Source organism: Jaculus jaculus, chromosome 1 (genome assembly GCF_020740685.1).
Source record: "Jaculus jaculus isolate mJacJac1 chromosome 1, mJacJac1.mat.Y.cur, whole genome shotgun sequence".
NCBI lineage: Eukaryota > Metazoa > Chordata > Mammalia > Rodentia > Dipodidae > Jaculus > Jaculus jaculus.
In genome coordinates this window covers 319805586-319825086 of record NC_059102.1, presented here as the reverse complement: position 1 = coordinate 319825086, position 19501 = coordinate 319805586, and the positions used below count along the sequence as shown (strand labels likewise).

Below are 19501 nucleotides of genomic sequence, written 5' to 3'. Positions count from 1 at the left end.
TAAATTACTTTTGTTGTAATAAAATTACTATTTCTAATGTGCATCTTGATGGCATTACATATGTTTATGCTATTCTCCCATCTCTATCCATAGACCTCTTTTCATCTTGCAAACCTGAAATTCTGTATCCATGAGGTAAATGCTCTCTATTTTCCCCTCTTCTCTGTTCCCTGGTCACTGTTCCACTTCTTGTCCCTATGAACTTGGCTCTCTAAAGGATTTTATGTAAGTGGAATAATGCAGCGTTTATCCATCTGTTTGTGTTAGCATCATTCCACTTAGAAAAAATGTTTTCAAGGTTTAGCTATTGTTGCATGTTTCAGAATGACCTTCCTTTAGGGCCTTCTAACATTTCCCTGAATGTGTACACCACCTTTTGTCTGGTTAATCTTTTGGTTTTAGTTGTTTGCACCCTTTGGCAATTATGGATCAACTGCTGTGGACATTGGCATCAAATCAATAATGGAGACCTGTTTTCCATGCTTGGGGTGTGCCATAGTCCTTACTTATCCAGTTTCCTCTTACTGTGCATATAGTTACCAATGATCAATTAAGTTCTGACTAAAACTGCAGCTCCTAGCGCTAGGACAGACATCACCCCTTTAGAAGCAGACAGAGAGTGGCCAGTTAAGAAAGCATCTGAGGTATAGCTCTCCACATGCACCATCTTCTGCTGGGATTCAGCGATGGGCCTCTAAGCTGTGTCTGTGGCTTGCACACTCTGAAGGAGAGACTAGAAGTCCATGGTAGAGCCACGCCGGATGGTCCACAGCTTAGGAGTGGCTGCCAAAGAGAGATGGGACCAGGAAAGTGGACAGAAGGAAAGGACAGGTGTGCAGAGTGTCACCCGCAGAGCTGGGTAGGAAGAGGAACTTGCGCTTGCTTTCACTGTGTGTAGCAGACAGATTCAGGTTCACTGAGATGAACTTTCAGACCAGGCACAGTTATGGAGGAAGGGATTTATTGAAGCTTACAGATCCAGGGGAAGTTCCATAATGGCAGAAGAAGCTGGCCTGCCTTCACAGGCCCAAGCAGACAGAGAGAAATACCAGCCTAAAGCCAAAAGCCACAGCACACTTCTAGAGCTCCAGCTAGGCACACTTTGCATATCTTTAGATTGAAATCTGAAACCTACCACCACACCTTAAGATCACCCAGTGACATTGCCTGCAGCAGGTGGCTACAGATGCAAACTACAAACAAACAACTGAATATATTGGGGGTCATCTATTCTATTCAAACCGCCACACTGTGTGTGTAACCTTGTCACTGAAGCAGAGAACCCGAGTGAGCCTAGAATGGGTGGAGGCATGGAAAGAGCCCCTCCCTGGTTCTATGATTAGCCAGTAATTTTTTTCAGTGGTCGAGTTTGTAAGGTGGCTTGTCCTGCCTTTGAAGGAGTGATATACTGTGCGATGGGAAACATGGAGGGCTGGAGAGCAATGCTGTTGATGACTGAGTCAAAGGAAGATTTACAAGAGCCCAGCAGCAGCTCAGCGCAGTTTCTTTAACGGCCACTATCCCTGGAGAAAGTGACTGTGTGTGACAGTGAGTGGGGGACATGTGGTGGCTCAGGGTGAGGCTGTGTTCAGACTTCCCTGCAGTCTCTGTGGCTCCCCAAGGGCATGCTTCTGGATGGTCCTGCTGTGCTTGGAAACAGGTCTGCTGTGTGCATGGACTGCTTTGGGACGTTACCTGTCTTTGAAAAAAGAGGTTGATAAATTAATGGTGAAGAGGAGGGAAATGTTGGCTTCCACAGAGCAGCAGGCTGCATTTTATTCCTACAGTGATGTTAATTAGAAGAGATTCTCTACATCTGTTGCAGTATCTGCTAAAATATTTAACCCTGCCTTGCCTCCATCTAGTACCGGTGCCCTCAGTGTCCCTGTTACAAAACGGCCCTTCTTGACTCGGTGCCTCAGGTTGTCTTCATCTGGATTCCTGTAGAGCCCGTGTCATGGCAACAAAGCGGCAGTGTGTCCTCTGGGGAAGGCGCATGCAAGTTTACTTATGGAAAGACATCCTTAAGGACATAACTGTTGGGAGAGGGTTCACAGGGGAGGCAGCCTTCTTGAAATCTAACAGTCAGCATGCAAAGAAAGATGAATGCTTGCATTCATTCCTTCTCAGTTTCTCTTTTTGATTCTGATTCAGATGCAGGCCCATGGCCTGGTACCATTCACATTCAGGTTGGATTGTCTTTCCTTGGTCTGGATATACCTCACTGACACCAAGAGGTATGCCGAGTGCATCTCTAAGGTGTTTCCAGATCCTGCCATGTGGATAATAAAGGTTCACCATCACATCAAGTCAAAAGGAACTTCCTAAAACTCAGTGCTGGCTCCTTAAGGAGTACTTTAGCTAGTTGGAAGTGTCCAAGCAGAGAATGAAGTACGGACGATAAGTTTTCTCTGCAGTGATGTCGTCCCTCAGAGGAGAGGTGCTGAGGGTAAGGCCCTCACAGTGATGTCGTCCTCAGAGGAGAGGTACTGAGGGTAAGGCCCTCACAGTGATGTCGTCCTCAGAGGAGAGGTACTGAGGGTAAGGCCCTCACAGTGATGTCGTCCTCAGAGGAGAGGTAATGAGGGTAAGGCCCTCACAGTGATGTTGTCCTCAGAGAGAGGTACTGATGGTAAGGCCCTCACAGTGATGTCGTCCTCAGAGAGAGGTACTGAGGGTAAGGCCCTCACAGTGATGTCGTCCTCAGAGGAGAGGTACTGAGGGTAAGGCCCTCACAGTGATGTCGTCCTCAGAGAGAGGTAATGAGGGTAAGGCCTTCACAGTGATGTCGTCCTCAGAGAGAGGTAATGAGGGTAAGGCCCACACAGTGATGTCGTCCTCAGAGGAGAGGTACTGAGGGTAAGGCCCTCACAGTGATGTCATCCTCAGAGGAGAGGTACTGAGGGTAAGGCCCTCACAGTGATGTCGTCCTCAGAGGAGAGGTACTGAGGGTAAGGCCCTCACAGTGATGTCATCCTCAGAGGAGAGGTACTGAGGGTAAGGTCCTCACAGTGATGTCATCGTCAGAGGAGAGGTGCTGAGGGTAAGGCCCTCACAGTGATGTCATCCTCAGAGGAGAGGTACTGAGGGTAAGGCCCTCACAGTGATGTCGTCCTCAGAGGAGAGGTACTGAGGGTAAGGCCCTCACAGTGATGTTGTCCTCAGAGGAGAGGTGCTGAGGGTAAGGCCCTCACAGTGATGTCATCCTCAGAGGAGAGGTACTGAGGGTAAGGTCCTCACAGTGATGTCATCGTCAGAGGAGAGGTGCTGAGGGTAAGGCCCTCACAGTGATGTCGTCCTCAGAGAGAGGTACTGAGGGTAAGGCCCTCACAGTGATGTCGTCCTCAGAGGAGAGGTACTGAGGGTAAGGCCCTCACAGTGATGTCGTCCTCAGAGAGAGGTAATGAGGGTAAGGCCCTCACAGTGATGTCGTCCTCAGAGAGAGGTACTGAGGGTAAGGCCCTCACAGTGATGTCGTCCTCAGAGAGAGGTACTGAGGGTAAGGCCCTCACAGTGATGTTGTCCTCAGAGGAGAGGTACTGAAGGTAAGGCCCTCACAGTGATGTTGTCCTCAGAGGAGAGGTACTGAGGGTAAGGCCCTCACAGTGATGTCATCCTCAGAGGAGAGGTACTGAGGGTAAGGCCCTCACAGTGATGTCGTCCTCAGAGGAGAGGTACTGAGGGTAAGGCCCTCACAGTGATGTCGTCCTCAGAGAGAGGTAATGAGGGTAAGGCCCTCACAGTGATGTCGTCCTCAGAGAGAGGTACTGAGGGTAAGGCCCTCACAGTGATGTTGTCCTCAGAGGAGAGGTACTGAGGGTAAGGCCCTCACAGTGATGTCGTCCTCAGAGGAGAGGTACTGAGGGTAAGGCCCTCACAGTGATGTCATCCTCAGAGGAGAGGTACTGGGGGTAAGGCCCTCACAGTGATGTCATCCTCAGAGGGAGGTACCGAGGGTAAGGCCCTCACAGTGATGTCGTCCTCAGAGGAGAGGTACTGAGGGTAAGGCCCTCACAGTGATGTCGTCCTCATAGGAGAGGTACTGAGGGTAAGGACCTCACAGTGATGTCATACTCAGAGGAGAGGTACTGAGGGTAAGGCTCTCACAGTGTTGTCGTTCCTCTGAGGAGAGGTACTGAGGGTTAGGTTCCCTCAGTGATGTCATCCCTCAGAGGGTGGGGAACTGAGGTAAGGTTAGATTAGATTACATGATTTAAGTATTTCCTCCTGTCCACATCTGGTCTCCTTGAAATGTACTTTATGAAAACATATACATTATATGTGTTTGAGGAAAACCAATACCAGTGAGTTCAAAGATTAAGTTTTACTTTTTGCTGTTTTTGATATACACAATGTTAATTTGACCTTTTCTTCATTCTTTAATTAGCTAAAAAACTTATTGAGTCTTGTCAATAGTGTTTTACCCACTAGCAGGACAAAATTTTACCCTTTACAGACACCAGAAAACAAATCACATAGAAAAGGAAACATGAACCTACTATAGCCTTCTAAGTTCAGAATAAATCGTACACCAGAATTGTAAGGACTCATATTTATTTTGAAGTACTGAAAAATTTATAGTGTTTCTCAGCTTACTAAAATCAGTGCATAGAGTGTGGAAGAGATGACTTAGCAGTTAAGGCATTTCCCTGCAAAGCCAAAGGTCCCAGTTTTGATTCCCCAGGACCCTCATAAGCCAGATGCACAAGGGGCACATGTTTCTGGAGTTTGTTTGCAGTGGCTGGAAGCTCTGGTGTGCTCATTCTCTCTCTTGTCTCTCCTCTGTCTCTCTCTACTTGCAAATAAATAAATAAATAAACTTTTAAAAAATTTTTTGTTTATTTATTTGACAGCAACAGACAGAGAGAGTAAGAGGCAGATAGAGAGACAGAGAGAGACTGGGCGCGCCAGGGCCTCCAGCCACTGCAAACGAACTCCAGACGCATGTGCCCCCCTGTGCATCTGGCTAACGTGGGTCCTGGGGAATCGAGCCTTGAACTGGGGTCCTTTAGGCTTCACAGGCAAGCGCTTAACCGCTAAGCCATCTCTCCAGCCCTAAATAAACTTTTTTAATGCAGAGTATAGAGTACAGGTTACCAAAATAGCCCTGTGTTTATCAGGCTAGTAGGTAATTTCTTGTCATTTTTTGTTCACTTTTATCTTACAAAAAAGGCGAGGGGAACAGAGAAGATGAAAGTATAACATTATAGACATTGAATACTTGCCACTGCATGTTGGCATTAACAGTGTTCTCACTCATTTACTGATATACAGGATTTCTCCTTTTGGTTTATGAGCACAGAGGTAACTCATTATTCCCTCTGGTAGGAACAAGGTGTGCATAGAATGGAGCGTGGAGAGACAATAGAACTGAACTAATTTTTTTCTTTTGAGATAGCATCTTATTCTAGTCCAGGATGACCTAGAAGTTAATTTGTAGCCCTGACTGGCCTTAAACTCCTGTGGATCCTTCTAACTCAGTCTCCCTATTGCTGAGATTAAAGGCATGAGCTACCATATCTGGCTTCAGATTTAAACTCATTTGTGAACTACCTTCTTCTTCCCCCTAGCTCCACTACAACACCATTTGACTGGAATGACCATCACACACACACACACACACACACACACACACACACACACACACACACCTCAAATGCAAGGTGCTTGAAGACAGAGACATTCTCTTTTTATCATTATTAAGTAAAACTTTGAACACATTATATGTTGGTGTTAACAATTCCCTCTTCATCATCCCCGGTCCACTGAGGACCCTCTCCAGTAGGATTACTGGTCTTCACCATGGAGTTGTGGGTTATAAGTTATGAAAGCAGTAGTCATTGTGGTAGGGGCAATGTCTCTGGATATTCCCTCCTACCCTGTGGCTCTTACCTTCTCTCCTTCTCCTCTTCCAAAAAATTTCCTGAGCCACGTTGGGGGCATTTTAAGTGTACTTCAGTGCTAGGCACTTAGGAGCCTGTGGATCTTTGGCTTGGTAGGTGTTGAGTGTCCTCAGTGTCTGTCTTCTTCACCCTTATGCTCATATCAGGTTCACTAAGACAGCAGCACTCTTGCTCATTTCCCCAATTCCTCTGTGGTTGCAGCTGGGGCTGGTATGGAGCGCACTGGGATATTTATCTCCCCAGGTCCAGCTCCAGTCTGAAAAACAGAAGCACATTCTCCAACAGAGAGTGAAGTCAGAACCAGTTAAATGGGATAACCATTATTAGTTTAGTGAGAATTTAAAGGGTGTAGACCCTCTTAGAACCCAAGATTAGTGGGAGCATGACAATGGAAAGCAGAATTGCTATCTGGATATGATTCTCACTTATTTCTCAATTCCGGATATGGTTTCCTTTCCACTGAGCAGATATGATAGCCAATCCAAGAGCAGTTGGTTACCCACCATGGCTGTTTGACAGTATTGCACTTGAGCATCATGTCAAGTTTTTGCTACTGAGTTGCTCAGACTTTGAGTTGCTTGGACAGATGTTGGGCACGTTCCCTGGTAGCACATGCAGCACCTTCCAGCACTAGATGGGCTAATAGTCTGGGGACTGGCTCTCTTCCACATTCCAACCAGGTCTCTTTATTGTCAGTGCCAACAACATATGGTGTGTTCAGTAGTAGTGTCTTACAGTTAAACTCTGATGGGTAATCAAGTGCTTTCACATAAGTCTGTCTCATTTGTTCTGGGAGACCTTGTAGGCCTCTATGATCAACAGCTCATTGTGGATATAAACCATATGCTGGTACAGTGAATTACAGACCAGCACCAAGGGAAAAGAAAAATGAAAAAGACAGAGAAGAAAGAGAAACAGGAGAAGTTTAAGGTTAGGCTTTGTCTCAGCCTCTCCAGAGCCATTCAATTCAGGGACTCCGGGAAAGGTCCTCTTAGGGGTTTGACCTTTTAGTCTAACTTCCAGGATGTAAGATTTTATGTTAGCAGTTCAACTGAGGTTCAGTTTTGTGTTCCCCCTCCACCCTTCCCCTTCCACCAAGCCCTACCCTCCTTATGTTCAAGCCTTCACATGCCATTCAGGTTTGCCAGCAACTTGGGCTAATCCAGTTTAGGAACCACAGATGACTGAGACCATGCAAATACTGCCTTTCTGTGATTGTGTGAGTTCACTTAGAATGATCTGTTCCAAGTCTGACCACTTTTCTACAAATTTCAATGTGTCATTTTTTCTTACTGTTGAGTAGAATTCCATTATGTAGATATACCACATCTTGGTTACCCATTTATCCAATTATGGGCACCTGGGTTGATCCTAGTACTTATCTATTATGAATTGAGCAGCTATAAACATGGTTAAGCAAATTCCTCTGAACTGAGATGTGCGTTTTTTAGGGAAAATGCCCAATAAGAACAGGGTCTGTTGGTAACTCTATATTCATCCTTTTCAGGAGTCTCCAAATTGATTTCCACAGTAGTTGTGCCAACTTACATTCCCACCAACAGAGAATGAGGGTTCCTATTTCTCCACAGCCTCACCAACATTTGTTTTCATTTGATTTGTTAATGTTTGCTATCCTTACTGGGGTAAAGTGGAATCTCATAGTTGTTTTAATTTGCATTTTCTTAATAGTTAGGGATGTCAAACATTTTCTTAAGCATGTGTTATCCATCTGTAATTCTTCCTCTGAGAAGTCCCTATTCAGTTCTCTGCCCCACTTTTGGAGTGGGTTGTTTTATTTGTTATTGTTTAGTGTTTTGAGTTCTTTGTAGACTTTTAGATATTAGCCTTTTTCAGTGGTAAAGCTGGTGAAGATTTTCTCCCATTCAGTGGGTAATCTGTTGTCTCTGATTATGGGATATTTGTCTGTGCAAAAGCTCTTTAGCTTCATGAGATACCATTGGTTGAGTGCTTGGTCAATTTCCTGGGCTACTGGTGTTTTGTTCAGGAAATCTTTTCCCAGTCTTATATCATGGAGAGTGCTTATTTTTTCTTCCAGTAGTTGGAGTTTCAGGTCTTATATTGAGGTCTTTAATCAATTTGGACTTGATTTTTGTGTCTGGTGAAATGAGTGGGTATAATTTCATTTTTCTCCATATGGTCATCCAATTTGCCCAACATCATTTGTTGAAGATGTTGTCTTTTCTCCATTCTTACATTATTGGCACCTTTGTCAAAGATCAAGCAGCTGTAGTTACTTGGCCTTAGGTCTGGGTATTCAATTCAGTTCCATTGGTCTATGTTTCTGTTCTTATTCCAGTACCATGCTGTTTTTGTCACTATGGCTTTATAATATAGCTTTAGATTGGGTATAGTGATACCACCAGAGGTGTTTTCTTTAATTTTTTTCTGAGGATATGTGTGGATATATGAGGTCTTCTGCCATTCCATATGAATTTTAAGATCATTTTTCTTTTTAAAATATATTTTATTTATTTATTTAAGAGAGAAAGAAGGAGAGAGAGAGTAGGGGGGATAGGCATGCCAGGGCCTTCAGCCATTGCAAATGAACAACAGATGCATGCACCCCCTTGTGCACCTGGATTATGTGGGTCCTGGAGAATTGAACCAGGATCCTTTGGCTTTGCAGGAAAGCACCTTAACTGCTAAGCCAGCTAAGCCATCTCTCCAGCCCAAGATAATTTTCAATTTCTGTGAAGAATGATGCTGGTATTTTTATTGGTGTTGCATTAAATCTGTATATTACTTTTCATAAAATTGCCATTTTCATGATATTAATTCTACCTATCCAGGAGCATGAGAGGACTTTCCATCTTCTCAAGTCTTCATTGATTTATTTCTTGAGGGTTTTTTTATGTTTTCATTATATAGGTCTTTCATATCTTTGGTTAGTGTTATTCCAAGGTATTTAATTTTTGTTGATATTAAAAATGGTACAGCCTCACTGATTTATTTCTCTGTATATTTGTCCTTTGCCTATAGAAAAGTTACTGAATTTTGTGCATTGATTTTGCACCCTGCCACTTTGCTGAAGGAATTTATTGCCTTTAGAAGTTTTGAGATGGAGACTTTCTGGTCACTTATATATAGGGTAATGTAAACTGCAAATAGGGCTAACTTGACTCCTTCCTTTCATTTCTTTCTCTTGTCGTATTGCTTAGACTAATACTTCTAGTACTATGTTGAAGAGCAGTGGTGATAGTGGGCACCCCTGTCTTGCTCCTGATCTCAGTGGGAACTCCTTGAGTTTTTCCCAATTAAATGATATTTGGGCTTTAGGAGCTTTATATATAACCTTTATTGTGTTGAGACATAAACCCTCCATGCCTATTCTTTCCAGTCTTTTGATCATGAAGTGCTGTTGTGTTTTGTCAAAAGCCTTCTCTGCAGCAATTGAGATGATCATTTGGTTCTTATGGTTCAGCTTATTTATGGGGTGTATTACATTGGCAGATTTCCATATGTTAAACAATCCCTGAATCCCTGGGATGAAGCCTACTTGATCAGAGTTGTTAATGCTTTTGATGTGTTGTTAATTCACTTTGCAAGGATTTTGTTCAGGATCTTTGCATCTAAGTTCTTTCCTTGTTTCATCTCTGTCTGGTTTTGGTATTATGGTGATGCTAGCTTCATAAAAGGAATCAGGGAAGATTACTTGGTCTCTGATTATGTGAAACAGTTTGAGAAAAATTGGTTTCAGTTCTTCAATGGAGGTTTGATAGAATTCAGCTGAGAAGCCATCCAGTCCTGGACTTTTCTTTTTAGGGAGGATTTTGATTAACTTTTCAATCTCCATGGATGTGATAGATTTGTTTAGGAGATTAATATGCTCTGAGTTTAGTTTTGGTAGGTGGTATGTGTCTAGGAATTCATCCATTTCTTCCATATTACTCAATTTTGTGGAGTAGAGGTTTTGGAAGAATTCCCTGATGATTCTTCCAATTTCATTTATGTCTGTAGTGATCTCTCCTTTTTCATTTCTGATTTTGTTATTTTTGAGATTTCTTTTTTTTCCCTTGGTCAAATTGACCAGATATTTATTTGTCAATCTTGTTTATTTTTTCAAAGAACTAGCTCTTCATTTCATCAATTTTTAATTGCTTTCTTAGTTTCCAATTCATTACTTTCTGCTCAATCTTGATTGTTTTTCCATCTGGAGCTGTTTGAGTTGGATTCCTCTTGCTTTTCAAGTGCCTTTAGGTGGTCAGTCAGGTTGTTAATTTGGGATCTCTCTATCTTTGCAATGAAGGCATTTTGGGCTATGAATTTTCCCCTGTGACTGCCTTCATTGTGCCCCATAGGCTTTGGTAGGTTGTGTTTTCATTATCGTTCAATCCTAGGAAATTTACAATTTCTTTTTTGATTTCTTCTACAATCCATTCATTGTTTTAAAATTTGTTGTTTAGTCTTCAAGAGCTGGTGGAGTTCGTGATGTGTCTCTTATTAATTACTAGCTTTAAAGCATTGTGATCTGACATGATGCAGGAAGTTATTGACTTTATGAAGGCATGGTTTATGGCCTAATGTATGGTCAATTTTGAGGAAGGTTCCATGGGCTACTGAGAAGAATGTGTATTCTGTAGAGTTGGGGTGGAAAGTTCTGTAGATATTCATTAGGTCTAGTTGATCTATGATGTTGTTGGGTGTTGAGCTCTGTTATTTTCTGCTTGGATGATCTGTTTATTGATGATAGTGGAGTATTGAAGTCTCCAACTATGATGGTGTTAGTGTTCATTTCTGTTTTATTGTTGGGTAGATTTTGCTTCATAAACTGTGGTGCACCTCTGTTTTACACACATATATTTATGATCATGATTTTCTCATGTTAGATCATTCCCTTGATGAGTAAGAAGTGGCCTTCTTTGTACTTTTTGATTAATTTTGAAGTCTGTTTTATCAGATATTAATATAGCAATACCCACTTGTTTTTTATTTCCATTTGCTTGGAATATCATTTTCTAACCTTTCATCTTGAGGAGGTGTCTATCTTTAATGGTGAGGTGAGTTTCTTGAAGACAGCAGATAGAAGGGTCCAGATTTTTATGTCTTTTGGTGGGTGAGTTAACACCATTAATATTTAAGGTTATTACTACCCTACGTCTCTGGTAACAAATTAACTGTTGCAGTTAAGTCTACATTTCTGTAATAAACATCCAATCAGATACAGCTTATAAGAAGAAGAGGGTTTATTTTAGATTTTCAAATGCAGGGGAATACCATCAATGGCAGAAGAAGCTAGCTTCCTTTCATAGATCCCAAAAGAGAGGCGCCATTGCAGCAAACAAACACTAATACCAGCAAGCATGAACCACTAGAGCTCAAACAGCTCTTTTTCTCCTTTGGGCTGGAATTCAGATCCACCCCCAAACATACCTTAGGTCTATACTCCAGGATCTACCCCAGTGACACCTCATCCCCAAGAGCAATTGCTCTTTCTTCCCATTCATTTGCCTAATTTGTTTTTAAATTATTTTATTATTTATTAATTTATAGAGGGGGAAGAGAAAGAGAAAAGGAGAAAGAGACAGATACAGAGAATGGGCATGCCAATACCTACAGCCACTGCAAATGAATTCCAGAAGCCTATGCCACCTTGTGCATCTGGCTTACATTTATACTGGGGGATCAGACCTCTGTCCTTAAGCTTCACAGATGATAAAAATCTTTATACTTTCAGTTTTACAAATTTGCCTGTCATCATTTCTGTTATAGAATACCACACATTTTTTTATACATTTGGCTTTTATTTTCATTTGGCTCAAAAATCCAATTCTTGATTTTGTTTTTGACTCAGGAACTATGCAAATTATTTAAAATTCCAAAGACTTGAGGATTTTCAGAGATCTTTCTGTTGTTGACTTCTTTTAACTTTGGCCAGAAAATACATTTTATATCTACAGTTGTCTCAACTGTATTGAGACTTATTTAAAGGAAAGAATATAGTCTGGCAAATGTTCTATATGATCTCAAATAAAAGGTAACTTCTGCTAAAGTTTTTGTGTAATGTTCCAAAAGTATTAACTTAGTGAAATTGGCTGGTAGTGGTATTCAAGTCTCCTATATAAATATTAAATTCTTACCAAACAATTGTAATCTAAAAAGGTGTTTGAAATCACTGAATACTTGAGGATTTTTAATTTCTCCTTACATTCTATTAGCTTTTGCTTTACGTGTTTTGAAACTTGCTTATTAGTTGTATAAATGTTTATTATTGTTCTATCATCTTGATAAATTTACCCCTTTATCATTGTGCAAAAGCTCAATGTTTATATGCTTACATTTTTCCTTTAAGCATATGATATAAATTTCTTTTTTAAGTATTTTATTATTTATACATGGCGGGGGGGAAAGAGAGAATGGATGCATCAGGGCCTTCAGTCACTGAAAATTAACTCCAGACATATGCACCACCTTGTACATCTGGCTTACATGAGTCCTGGGGAATCAAACTGAGGTCCTTTGGCTTTGCAGGCAAACGCCTTAACCACTAAACCATCTCTCCAACCCTGTTATAAATTTTTAAGAGAGGGCTGGAGAGATGGCTTAGCAGTTAAGGCACATGCCTGCAAAGCCTAAGAACCCCAGTTTGATTCTCCAGGACCCATGTAAAACAGATGCACATGGTGGTGCATGCATCTGGAGTTTGTTTGCAGTGTCTAAAGGCCCTGGCATGCCCATTCTTATTCTCTCTCTCTGTCATAAATAAATAAATAAATATAAAAAATTCTAAAAGTTTGTCAGTGGTATAAAAGCCCAATGAAAATACGTAGTACTTCTAATCTCAAGCTTATTTCCTAATTAATCTTACTCAGTTTTCACAATTTCTTTAAGAATATTCATTTGCAAGGAGAGAGAGAGATAAGAGAAACAGAGAAAATGGGTGCACCAGAGCCCCTAGCCACTGCATACAAACTCCACATACATGCACTACTATGTGTATCTGGCTTTACATGTATACTGGGGAATCAAACTGGATTCATTAGGCTTTGCAGACAAGTGTCTTAACCTCTGAACAATCTCTCCACACCTCAATTTTGACATCTTTTTACCATTATGTTTTTAAGGTATTTTTCTACTCTTCTTCATTTTCAGTGGTTGCCAAGAACACGAATATTCGACTTCTTGAATAATCACTCCTATTCTGTTCAGTTTTTTCTACTCCATGTTCCTTTCATGGAGATCACTAATCTCATGTTATATCTAATCTATTAATTCCATCTAATTTATTTCTTATTTCTGGAACTGGATGTATGTCTTGTTAAAATTTCCTTTCTTTTCAAATATTTCATTCATTTATTTGAGGGAGAGAAAGAGAAAAAGGCAGATAGAGGAAGAGAAAGCGAGAGAGAGAATGGGCATGCCAGGGCCTCTAGCCACTGCAAACTCCAGATGCATGTGTCACTTTGTACATCCAGGTTTATGTGGGTACTGAGGAATTGAACCTGGGTCCTTTGGCTTTGCCTGCTAAGCCATCTCTCCAGCCCAATTTCCTATCTTTCTTTGGCATGCTTATCTTCTTGAACATGCAAAATATAGCTACAGTTTTTTAATCTTAATTTTATTTATTAGAGACAGAGAGAAGGAAAGAAAGAAAGAGAATGGGCATGTCAGGGCCTCTAGCCACTGCAAATGAACTCCAGATGCATGTGCCACAATGTGCATCTGTTTTACATGGGGCCTGCAGAATCGAACCTGGGTCCTTAGACTTCATAGGCAAGTGCCTTAACTGCTAAGCTATCTCTGCAGTACATACAGTGCTTGCTTTAATGTTTATGTAGACTTAATTCATCTCTCCCACTTTTGAGTTAATCTCAATTGATTGATCATTCTCATTAGCTCATGGTTCATTTTTTCTTATCATGTATGGTAAATTTTTCCCAGATACCAGACATTATGAATTTTGTTTTGCTGCATGATGGGTATTAGAGTATTGTTTAAATATTACTGACTTCTGGTCTCATATGCAGTTACTTGTAAATAGTTTAGGTTTTCTGAAACTTGGTTTTTATGATCTTTGTTTGTTTTGAGAGACCTTGCATCTAGGGCTAACTTTTCCCCATTTCATTTTCTAGGCCATATCCTTCTAAGTACTGTATTTTATGCCCCATGTATTACAAGATTTTTCCCACTCTGAACACCAGCCCTGTGGATAGGCTGAGTGGTGATCAGCTAAAACCTCAGGGAGACCTGAAGTTCTATGTCTCTCTCTCTCTCTCTCTCTCTCTCTCCCTCTCTCTCTCTCAGTATTCCTTGTCTCCAATGCTTTGTCCTGCCAGCTTTAGGTATCTGGACTTTGTAAAATCCTATTTTATTCCCTTCCGCTTAGAGTGGCGGACTAATGCACACTTCTCACAGCATGAAGCTCAGTGTGCCTCTGGTGCTCAGCAGGGTACTCTGGGCTGCTGACACACGTTGTAAGTAGCTCTATAAAGCTTTGGGAATAAATTAACTCTCTTCAGGAATGGCGGCAACTGCAGCATGAGAAGAACATCCTAATGACCCTAGGAATGAATGGTGGGTGTGAAGTGATAACCACACTAAGGATTTCCAGAGAGAGAAGTCCTTAAGCACTGAGTAGTGTAGGTTTTCTGACTTGGTTCCAGAGTGTAGCCATTATCCTGGAGCTTGATAATCACCAGATAAGATAACTCTGGGTCTTCTGGGTGATGTGTTCTCCTGGGAAAACAGCTAGAAACTCAAAGCTGGAGCACATCTCAAATCATTGGAAAATCCTGTAGCCCTTTGAAATGCCAAGACACCATAGCTCAGGGCCAACTTTCAACCACAATGCTACACTGAAGGGTGCTCTGGGAATTTGTGAACTAATAATACTAAGAGTAATGAGAAAATACCCTGGCTGTGATTAGGTAGATAATGAAGGGAAGTATTTGAATCTATATACATCGAGAGATTTGGGGTTTAACGATCTGATTCTTTGCTCAGCTGTTTCACTGTGAAATCCCTTTGAGTCTTAGTTTACACATACTTTTTGAGAAAATAATTGTTCTAGAACTTTTAATTTTGTACTAACTGGGAACTGTATACGTAAAATATGCTTTATTTTTTTAAGTTTTAACCACGATTTTTAAAACAATCTCATCATTCTGTTAGCTTAAAACAAATAAATAAAAGATAATGTGAATATTTTTAACTTGGGATTAGTTTTTGTCTATTTACATTTAGATGCCTGGGTGCAAATTCCTAAGAGTTTGATAAAGGGTCTATATGCCCAGTTGAAAACATATAGCACCTCTAATTTTCAGTTTTATCCCTTTTTCTAGGCAAAGGTTATATGTCTCTATTTCTTACTTGTGGTATATATTTCATGAAGACATGACATGCAGATATTTTAAATGTTGGTGTAATTGGATTTATTTATTTTTTAAAATATTTTTTATTAGAGGGTAAGAAGAGAGAGAGAATGTATATGACAGGGCCTGTAGCTACTGCAAATGAACGCCAGATGCATGTGCCACGGTGTGCACCCAGCTTTACATGGGTACTGGGGAGTCAAACCCAGGTCATAAGGCTTTGCAGGCAAGTGCCTTAACTGCTGAACCAGCTCTCCAGTCCTGGATTTATTTCTTGACCAAAATAGGAATGTTTTCAATTTGCATGGAAATTCCAGTGTCATGAATAGTGACTGGATACTCCATAATATTGTCTCAAATTTCATTTGAGCTCATCAAGGAAGTTTAGATTGTCTTTAGTTGTCTTTATTGGTTCTCCTTAAAGAATCACTTTCTTTGATTCAATTCAGTGAAAAAAAAAAAAAAAAAGTGTGTCATGTTGATTTTTGGAATAATGTACTAAGGAATTAAAAATGAGTCAGTTCCTTCATAACCTGGAGCTTGGTTACATTCATAGATTGTTTTGGCATGTGTGGTGTGCTGTGTGTTGGTATAGGCATACATGTGAGTGTGCTCTGTACACACACATGCAGGCCAGAGGAGATGTTGGGTGTCCTTTCTTTATCATTATTCCACGTTGTTTCGTAAAGATGGAGTGTCTCAGTGAACCTAAATGTACCTTTTTTTTTTTCCTTTAGTGTAACCAACAAGCAAGTCCCAGTGATTCTTGTCTCTATCCCCCTTAGAACTAGGGTTTAAGCATATTGTAGCCATGCCCAGAATTTTATGTAGGTACTGGGGATCAGAGATTTTCTCAGGCCCTCATGCTTGCATGACAAACACTTTACCTGAAGAGCCATATCCCCAGCCTCCATTTATGATGTTTTATACTATCATTTGAGCAAATATTTCATCTTGCTCATATAAAAATTAATTAAAATTATGGAAAATCACAGTATGACCTTATATTGTTAGAGTACATTGTTGCAAGGACACATTCTATAATGAGCATCAGAGTCTGAATTTCTCGTCTTTGACAAATTAAAATGAAAATACTAGCTCCATTGTTGTTCTTAATAATATAGAATTAAATTAATGGAAGTTAATGGACATCTGAGAAGGTTATTGCATCAGAGTACTTCTAATACTACACGGGTTAACTAGGGTTTTCTTTTACTGCTTTTATAGATAATTCAAAATAAAGAGAAGCAAATCAATATTGTTGTCATTTGTGCATCCAATATTAACTTTACTAGGATCCATCTTTCAAGTGTCCATTGTGGAGTGGGATATTTAAGCTGAAGTCTTCAGGCTTATTTTTGAGATAATATTTAATTCTATCTATCTGTTTTAGAGCTTGATCAATGAATATTTCTGTATTACTTTAAGTCCCTCTGAAAACTCTTATTTGTTTCTGTATACAATTTCTAGAGAAAATGTAAAATGTAAAAAAAAAAAACACATATGAAAGTCCTTTATAGAGGAAAGAGAGCTTAATCCTAAAACCATGGGCACTGGCTGGTAAATCCAAGTACCAGAACTGTATTACCCACACAGTGAGCTATTGGTCAGGGAGATCCATGAGGTCCTCCAAACAATGCAGGCCATTGCCAAAGCACTTTGTTAACCACCGGAGCATGTGGATTCTCCTGTTTCTGCCTCTCACCTTGGTGCAGGTATACTAGTATTACAGACCTAGTGCTACTATGTCTGACTTTACATGCATGCTGGAGATCCAAACTCAGGTAGTCATGTTTGCATAGAAAGTGCTTCATCCAATGAGCCACTTCCCAGCCCTTATTCTTGGGCTTTCCAGTCACCATTGTATTCATGAAAGTTCTGTTTTTATGGCCTAATCATTGTCCTAAAGACTCTGTTTCCTAATGCCATGGTATGGGGGTGAAGATGTGAACATAAGGGAGTTTCAGAGTAAGAACAAACACATGTAGCCCATGGAAGAAGGAAAACAGACAAAATCATCTGTTTCATTGGTCACAACTCCTACCCAGTTATCATGGCCACATTTTCTACCACCTTAGCCACTGGGTCATAGAAGTAGGGGTACCTCTGGCTATAATATTTGGACCTAAAGATGAGAATATGAGTTGCTTTGACCACCTGGACCTTCAGCTTCTATTTCTCAGTGAAAAACCAACAGGGTGAATATTGTTTATGGTTATGTTCAGTGGTTTGGAAAAAAAAAAAAGACTAGGTTAGTTGCATAACCCCTAATGCTATCATCTTGTAGCCATTATTTGTGGACTGCATTTGATTGGCAGGAAGGAAAGCAAGCTTGGTCAGAAACTTGGATATGACTGTAGAATTATTTAACAGGTTGTAACGTACTTTACTGAGAATCAAAGTCTTTGTTGAAGAATAAGCATAAAAATCGTAGGGTTATCAAAGTGATGACATTCCAAAGGATATCCCATGGAATTGTGAAGTATTAAATCTTGAGTTTCCTAAGTGACTGCACCTCAGCTCATATGTCTTCCACTTCCTTCTCTTGCAGTCCCAGCAGAAGTGTATCGTGATCTTCGCCCTGGTCTGCTGCTTTGCCATCCTTGTTGCATTAATATTTTCAGCTGTAGACATCATGGGAGAGGATGAGGATGGACTGTCAGAAAAAAATTGTCAAAATAAATGTCGGTAAGAGGTAACAAACAAAAATTCTCTTTTAGGGGGTGGGTAAGAAAGTCATGAAGGGTCTTGGAAAGTGAGGGGGAAAAAATGTCATAGACACTAGCATACATCAGCTTCTCCCAGGGTTAAGCTGATTGTCCACATGGGGCTCATGTTTTTAGGCCAGGGAGCAGAGAGCAGATGAGCAGAGAGTAAATTCATTTGACAACTTGGTCCTATTTTATACAGAGAAGTAGTCAACCAAATGAAAAACTTTTAACCATCTACATGTCTGGAGTCTTTCATGTATGATGTTTTGATACATTACCTGATCGGCCTGGACAAAGCTAGCTCCCTGATGGACATAGAACACAGTCAGTACTATTAGTTATATACATCAAGTAGAAGTTAACACAAACAGCCAGGCTACTACATCACACACAAGAATTTCCCTAGTCTTCCATGGTTGGTAAGGAATTTGTTTTGAAATCTAGATATTACGAGAGCCTTACCAGTAGTCTTGCATTTACTTACAGTCATGTGTCACATGATGACATTTCAGTCTTGATGGACTTCATGTGACAGAAATTTCATAAGAGCTGTCACCTATTTACACAGTGTTCACACAGAAGGAAATCAACTAAGGATGCAGTTCTCAGAACATGTCTCTGTCCTTATACCACACACAACTGTACTGTGTTTTCAGTTACATTAAGCAGCATCTCCACAGCATTGTTTGAACCCCATAAGTCTTCTCTTTCATTTTTCCCTGAGCTGTAACTGGTTTCCTATAGTGGTTGAGGACTAATACAGAAAAGTGCCAAGAAGTGGTAGATAGAAAAGAGGTCTGCTTTGGGCTGGAGAGAAGGCTTGGCAGTTAAGGCACTTGCCTGTGAAGCCTAAGAACTCATGTTCCAATCTCCAGGTCCCAAGTAGCCAGACACAGTGATGCAAGTGTGCAATGTTGCACATGCACACAAGGGGGCGCACACATCTGGAGTTTGTTCTCAGTGGCTGAAGGCCCTGGCATGCCCATTCTCTCTCCGTCTGCCTCTCTCTCTCAAAATAAATAAGAAAAAAAGAAAAAGAAAAAAAAAAGGAACAGGGGTCTGCTTTGACATAGGTATTACTAAAAAGTTAAACTGAGGCCACAAAATTTTGACAGCAGTTATAAATTAGAACTTATGATACCTTTAAATTATAATTTTCCCCCATGGAAAGCATTAGTTCAAGCACCTGTTCTAGCTGAAAATCAACAGCAACCTGGCAAAGAGTATCCAAGTTTTCTCCTAAATATACTGCCTTGAGGTTGAAAGTTCTGACATACAAAATATCCTGAAAATGCAATTGACTTCCTTTTTTCCACCCTGGTCCAGTATAATGGTTGCCAGACAACTAGTATTATATGCAGAGCAGCATATACAAGAAAGAAATCAGCATATATTTTGGAGCTTATTCCTTCATGTTAAAAATATTCCATAAATATATTTATTTCCCAGACTTAATCTTGAAAACAATTGTACTAGAATGATAAAAAGTACTAAAACAATGGCATGTTGCTCATAATCTTTTGCTAATGCTGCTTATTATATATCACATAGGGGACAC

At 40.5% G+C, this 19501-nt stretch overlaps 1 protein-coding gene across 1 annotated transcript in view; it reads left to right on the top strand.

Annotated features, from left to right (window-relative positions):
• The window catches only part of Pld5 (phospholipase D family member 5), a 369604-nt gene that overhangs the window by 149524 nt on the left and 200579 nt on the right, over nt 1-19501 (top strand). The window contains exon 2 of the mRNA XM_004653274.3: nt 17784-17920. Coding sequence (XP_004653331.1) covers nt 17784-17920 — 137 coding nt within the window. The remainder of the gene's footprint in view (nt 1-17783; nt 17921-19501) is intronic.